The sequence below is a fragment of the Mandrillus leucophaeus genome, unplaced genomic scaffold (genome assembly GCF_000951045.1).
Source record: "Mandrillus leucophaeus isolate KB7577 unplaced genomic scaffold, Mleu.le_1.0 Scaffold60, whole genome shotgun sequence".
Classification (NCBI taxonomy): domain Eukaryota; kingdom Metazoa; phylum Chordata; class Mammalia; order Primates; family Cercopithecidae; genus Mandrillus; species Mandrillus leucophaeus.
Window position 1 is genome coordinate 6,575,656 of NW_012106475.1, and position 7,341 is coordinate 6,582,996.

The 7,341-nt window shown below is 38.4% G+C and overlaps 1 protein-coding gene across 1 annotated transcript in view; it reads left to right on the plus strand.

Annotated features, from left to right (window-relative positions):
• SOS2 (son of sevenless homolog 2 (Drosophila)) overlaps positions 1–7,341 on the plus strand; it is a 112,613-nt gene that overhangs the window by 39,587 nt on the left and 65,685 nt on the right. Inside the window, exon 5 of the mRNA XM_011999760.1 lies at positions 4,673–4,876. Coding sequence (XP_011855150.1) covers positions 4,673–4,876 — 204 coding nt within the window. The remainder of the gene's footprint in view (positions 1–4,672; positions 4,877–7,341) is intronic.

Sequence of the window (7,341 nt, forward strand, 5' to 3'; positions counted from 1 at the left end):
TTTTTTTTTTTTTTTGGTGACAAGGACTCACCTAAGCTGGAGTGTGGTGGTGTGAACATGGCTCACTGCAGCCTCAACCTCCAGGGCTCAAGTGATCCTCCTGCCTTAGCTTCCTTTGTAGCTGGGACCACAGGCTTGAACCAACCATGCCTGGCTATGTTTAAAATTTTTTTGTAGAGGCTGGGTCTCTCTTTGTTACCCAGGCTGGTCTTGAACTCCTGGGCTCAACTAGTCCTTCCACTTCAACTTCCCAAAGTATTGGGATTGCAGATGTGAACCACTGCATCTAGCCTGACTCTACTTTATTGTTCATGCTATAAACATGACCAAAAAATGCTTTACATGTCTTAATAGTTTATAAATACATATACTACATGTATGCTGTTTAAACAGTTATCTTTTGTTTATTTACCATGTGTCAGGTGCTTTGGATTTTAAGATGAAAGCACTGTGTTTTATCTTTAGATGGTTACTATTTAGTAGGAGAAAAGATAGAACAGAAATTTTAATACAGTTGGCCCTCTGTATTCATGAGTTCTGTATCCATGGATTCAACCAGCCACAGATAAAAAACACTCAGGAAAAAGAAATTCTACAAAATTCCAAAAAAGCAAAACTTGAATTTGCTATGAGCTGAGTGCTACATTTAATCTATGTGAATGAAGTGACATGTGGGCATTGTATTAGATATTACAAGTAATCTAGAGATGATTTAAGTAGACAAGAGGATGTGTGTAGGTTATATGCAAATAGTATGTGATTTTATATAAGCAACTCGAGTATCTGAGGATTGTGGGGGTATGGGGTGGGTACTGGAACCAATCCCCTACAGACACCAAGGGATGACTTTATACATTAGGTGCTTCTACAGGAAAGAGAGAAAGTTGCTAATCAAGGGCTAATGCTAGTGGAAGAGATTCTGGTAGGGAGTCAGGGAGAGTTTGGAAAAGCTATCCAAAAAAATTGTATTTGAGCTAAGTGGTGAAAAAATGGGTAGAGATTGGTTAGGTGAATAAATGAGAGTTGGGAGGGAAGGGGAAGTAAGAGAAGACATTCTAGACAGAGGGAAATAGAGGGAACTGACCAGATGTAAGGGATATTTCTTGGTTAGAGTCAACAGGATTTGGGGACTGTTTGGATACAGGAGAGAAGTTGGAAAAGTGGTAAGTCTAAGGTGATGGACAAATTTTCTAGTTATGAAGACCAAGTAGGTGATGCTGTTTATTAGTGATTCTGAGAGTGTACACATACAGGTTTTTTAAGACAGGCAGATATCTAGCGAGCCTTTGGTAACATTTGTCTAGGATCCGGAGAGTTGCTGAGGCTACAGATAAACACTTAGGAGTCATTATCATCTAGATAGTAATTGGAAATCATTTAAGGGAATGAGCTCACTCTGAGGAATGATATACCATTCTGTCAGTGTAGCAGACGTTTCAGACTGGTGACCTTCTAGTGAATAGGGTCTCCAGGTTTTTTAAATTTTTGAATTATTTGCCATTTATTTATATTTACAGATCTAAAAGTTGTACATAAAAATGTAAATCCCAGACTTTTCATGAAAAAAGAAAATCAGAATGCCTAACAGAAAATAGCTGGCACTGAGCGGCACACTTCCTCTTTAGGTGCGTGTACCTTACGGTTTGCCATAATTCCCACTGCTTCTTGTATATTATAATGTTACTTGCCTGACCCCTGTAGCATTTAAATTCAGGAACTTTGGTATTATGTGACCAAAAGAGTTTTAAGAATGGAACCGTGGAATGGGTGGTAGAGAAGGTAAGTCATAGAGAAGGAGGCCCCACTGACAGAATGGTATATCAGAAGCCAAGAAGAGAAAAATTGTTTGGAGGGGGGGTTATATGTGTTTTTTCTTATTTAGAGATAGGATCTCATTCTGTTACTCAGGCTGGAATGTGGTGGTACGATCTTAGCTCACGGCAGCTTCGAATTCCTGGGCTCAAGTGTTTCACCTCAGCCTTCAGAGTAGCTAGGACTGCAGGTGTCTACTACCATGCCTGGTTATTTTTTTTTTTTACTTTTGGTAGAGGCAGGATCTTGCTGTATTGGCCAGGCTGGTCTTGAATGCCTGGCCTCAAGTGATCCTCCTGCCTCGGCCTCCCAAAGTGCTGAGATTGTAAGCATGAGCCACCATGCCTCACCCTGAGAGTTAAGAGTTTTAAGAATTAGAGAATGGTCAGCTGTGTCAAAAACTAGAGAAAACAAGTAGGAAGACTAAAACACGCCATTAGATTTGACACTAGATCAATAGTGAGAGCAGTTTTAATATAGTAACGGGCTTGCTAAGTGAATGGGAGCAAGAAGTTATAGCTAGCAAGTATGGCCTACTCTAAAAGGGTCTCTGGTGGGGGAGAGAAGAGGGTGGTAGCTCTTCTGTGTGTTTTTATGTCTCATGCCTTCCTTTATTTTGCATGTCTGTTTGAAATCAGATTTCATCACCAAATTCCCTGTGTAGCCATACTGGTTTCTTTAAAGTTAAAAGTGGCTGGGAAGGGGGGATGATGGTCTTCAATGACAGGAAGGTGGATTGCATGAAGCAAGCACTGGGGAAGGGAGGGATTTGAGAGTGTCACAGAACATGAGATTAGGAAGGTGGGTTGGAGTTAAATTATGAATGGCCTTTATCCTAAAGAAGTTAGGATTTTATGTAGAAGGCAATGAAATCCAGTATCATTTTTATGTATCATTTATTTTTAGTAACATGATTTTAGAACTGGGGTTGGGAAGACTTGTGGCAGGCAGATCAAATTATGAAACTTGTGTATCCTTGTAAGAGATGGTGATTTTTTAGTAGAGTAATCTAAAGCCTGCAGTAAGATGGAGAGAGCTGACCAGATTTAAAAGATGCTTATAAGATATTTCTGAGTTAGATTCAAAAAGATTAGGAGGGCGGAGTCCCTGTTTACTTTATTAGCGTATTTTACCAACGTGTGATACAGTTTATGGTGATCAATAGATGTTTTTCAGAATGTACGAATGAATATCTGTTATAGTGTTGTCAGAATTTCCTCTCATCCCTTTGAAGTTTTTTTACTTTTTGGAGTTTCCTTTTCAGGGTATACCTTTTAGCTGAACTCTCTGAGTGCTTTTCAATCAGTTTTAAATATATAAATATATAATTAACTAGGTCTAATCATTTTTTAAAAAAACTATTATTAATTTTTAAATGTATGGTCACAGCCAGGCACGGTGGCTCACACCTGTAATCCCAGCACTTTGGGAGGCTGAGGTGGGTGGATCACTTGAAGTCAGGAGTTCAAGACAGCCTGGCCAAGAAGCCCTGTCTCTATTAAAAATAGAAAAAAAAATTAGCCAGGCATGGTGGCATGCACCAGTAATCCCAGCTACTCAGGAGGCTGAGGCAGGAGAATTGCTTGAACTTGGGAGGCAGAGGTTGCAGTGAGCCGAGATCACACCACTGCACTCCAGCCTGGGTGACAGAGGCTCTGTCTCACAAAAAAAAAAAAAAATATATATATATATATAGAGAGAGAGAGAGAGAGTCATCTTTCTGTTTCTGTTGATTTACAGCTAGTTCTTGCCTGTTGGTTGACCTGAGTCTGTGGTAGCATCTTTACTATTTCTGAAAGAAGTGGTCGCTACAACAATTTAAGCATCTGTGGGATGTTTGGGTTTAGCAAATGAACATAATAGCAGTGGTCATTGTAGTAAATGTGCATCAGAAATGCATCGCACTGATCTATCGTGTGCCTCTACTATAGTAGCATTTCACTTTTCTCCTTTTAACCCTACTTAAATATATACTATCATCCTTATACTATGGCAAGGAACTACTATGTTGAATTCCTACTATTTGCTAGACATAGTAGTATGCATTTTATATACATTACTACAGTGAATTATTCTTATCAGTTACATTTCACACATAAGGAATATGACTTTCAAAAGAATTAATGTGTTCATAATCATAGTCAAGTAGTGGCTGAACTGGGAGTTTTGGCTCAGATTATTGTTCCCCAAAAACAGGCTTTTTTTTTTTTTTTTTTTTTTGCTCTTTTGTGTGTGTGTGTGTGTGTATTATAGCACACATATATACACATATATATGCATATGTATTAGTACATATTTCACCGTTAGTTCATATCTCCAGAAATATTTATTTTGCCATATTTTATTTGATTTTATTTGAACATTTCCCACCTTCAGTTTTCCTTTTATTCTAGGTTTTCTCATATAAATTTACTTATAATACGCACAACTCTTATTGTTTCATAATGCTGTGTGTGTGTGTGTGTGTGTGTGTGTGTGTGTGTGTGTGTGATGGAGTCTTGCTCTGTCGCCCAGACTGGAGTGCAGTGGCGTGATCATGACTCACTGCAACCTTGACCTCCCAGGCTCAAGCAATCCTCCTGCCTCAGCCTCCCAAGTAGCTGGGATTAAAGCGCCCACCGTGACGCCTGGCTAACTTTTTATATTTTTGGTCGAGACAGGGTTTCACCATGTCGGCTAGGCTGGCCTGGAACTCCTGACCTCAAGTGATCCTCCTGCCTCAACCTCCCAAAATCCCAGGGAGCTGGGATTACAGCTCCCAGCCCTGTTTAATAACGTCTAGATTTCAAGTACTTTGAGGCAGTTTTTATAAAAATAAGGAAAATAAAACAAATCAACATTATTGATTTCTGTTTCTCAGGTTTTGATGGACATGTTTGATCAGGATGATATAGGCTTGGTTTCTCTCTGTGAAGATGAACCTAGTTCTTCCGGTGAATTAAACTACTATGATCTTGTCAGAACTGAAATCGCAGAAGAAAGACAGTATCTACGGGAATTAAATATGATCATAAAAGTGTTTCGAGAAGCCTTTCTTTCTGATAGAAAGCTGTTTAAACCTTCTGTAAGTACCTTTTTGGGTTTGAAATTCTGTGTACCCCCCAAAAAATAGCTTAAAATCATAAATAGTCACTTTTTTTTTGAGACAGAGTCTTGTTCTGTCGCCCAGGCTGGAGTGCAGTGGCGTGATCTCAGCTCGCACCACTGCAGCCTCCACCTCCCGGGTTCAAGCGATTTCTGCCTTAGCCTCCTGAGTAGCTGGGATTAGAGGCATGCATCACCACACCCGGCTAATTTTTTTATATTTTTAGTAGAGATGGTGTTTCTCCATGTTGGCCAGGTTGGTCTCAAACTGCTGACCTCAAGTGATCCACCTGCCTTGGCCTCCTAAAGTGCTGGGATTACAGGCATGAGCCGCTGCACCCAGCCCATAAATAGTAACTTTAAATACTTTATGAGTACATAAAAAATACTTTTATGTATTTGTGGGCTTTATAAACATGTGAATTGTTACAGTAATATAATAGGTACAGTGACAATGAAAATTAGGCACAAAATTAGAAAGATATTTATACTGGGGTGAAATCATTTTCCTCTATGCGGTATCTGATATTTAGAGTCATTCATTTGGAGTTGGTGAAAAAGATGTATGGTCTAGGAAAGAAAGACCTCTGCATTTTTCTGTCTTTTGGTAAGTACCTTAAGGCAGTAGTTTAAAGTTTTAGTTTGAAGCTCAGAATATATGGGGTTAAAAAAAATAAAGTTTTAACAGTGGAACTTTTAAAAATAAAAGTTTATGCAGAATGCCATGTTTAACAAACAAAAAAGGTTTTTTTCTTTCTTTATCACATGATTTATTTTTCCATGTCTGTATGTTTGGCCCACACTTTAAAAGTAATTAGTCTTGGCCAGGTGCAGTGGCTCGTGCCTGTAATCCCAGCTGTTTTGGGAACCTGAGGCAGGAGGATTGCTTGAGGCCAAGAATTTGAGACCAGCCTGGGTAACAGAGCAAGACCCAGTCTCTACAAAAAAATTTAAAACTTACCTGGGCATGGTGGCACATGTCTGTAGTCCCAGCTGCTGGGGAGGCTGAAGTGAGAGGTTTGCTTGAGCCAGGAATTGGAGACTTCAGTGAGCCATGATCATGCCACTGCACTCCAGCCTGGGCAACAGAGTAAGACCTCAGCTCAAAAAAAGATACTTAACCTTTGTCTTATTTGTCTTTTACCTCCTAACTTCCTCCACAAAATAACTATAATGTGAGTAAATAACAGTGAACTCAGACACAGGTGGCTGAGTATTTAAAGTTAGGAACAGATTTAGCTTTTCTTTTTCTTTTCCAAAAGGATGAGTTTAAATGATAATTGGAAGTGTTTTAGTTGGCCATTATGTTTTTTCTTTTGGATATATGTTTAGTTTAACAATGTTTATAATAATTCCCACTGGGAGTACTATCGTAAGTAGTCAGAACATTATGTTTTTCAAAGTACTGATCTATTTTATTTGATCCTTATAACAATCCTGAGGGATAGATTGGGCAGATATTATCATATCTACTTTACTTGTAAGGAGATTGACCTTATTACTATTTTTTTAAATATAGTTAGAGGTCTCGCTATGTTGTTCAGGCTGGTCTTGAACTCCTGGGCTTAAGCAATCTTCGTCCTCAGCCCCGCAAAGTGCTAAGATTACAGGCTTGAGCCACTGTGCCCAGCTGGAAATTAACATCTTAATCAAGTTAGTTATAGAGCTTGATCTTGAATGTGGCTTCTTTTCTACCACATTATAATTGGATTTTGTCTCTAGTGGTATGAAGAATAAAAACCTAATAAATGCTGGCAGCTATTGTTATCTTTGTCTTTTCTGTGTCCCATCTGTTTTCATTCCTCAGGAATTAATTTTTATGGATCTCTTTTCACTGGATTAGTGCTGATATGACAGAAAATGTCTGTTTTAATACTAAAGGGTCAGATGGAACAGAGAATCCCTTTTCTCTCTATCTCTGTATCTATTATAAATTTTTTAGCTTTAAGTAAAATATAAACTTTTGAGGTAAAGACTATCTAAAATCAGAGCATAGTACTCTACAAATGTTAAAGGAGTGAATGACTTAAAAATGATCTTAAGTGACTCCTTTTGCCCCGCGTCCTGTGTTTTCAAAAAGCTCGCATTTCTGGAAGGCCTAATATGTGCCAGGAGCATTTAACAGAAATCATCTAATTTAACCCTAAGAAGCTTACGAGCTGGGTATCATCAGACCAAATGTGTGACAATGGGCAAATTACTTAACTGCTCTACGCCTCTGTTTCCTCATTTGTAAAATGAGGATGATGATAATACCTATCTAATAAGGATATTAGGTTATTACATTTCAAGTGCTTAGAAGAGTGCCTAGAATATAATGTGCCCGAGAAATGTTAGCTGTCATTATTTTCCTTTTCATTCCTAATCCAAGGTCATTCATCTGGCATGTTGTAAAAGGGAAAAACAGTTTTTCTTCTCTAATCTTTTTTTTTTTTTTTTTTTTTT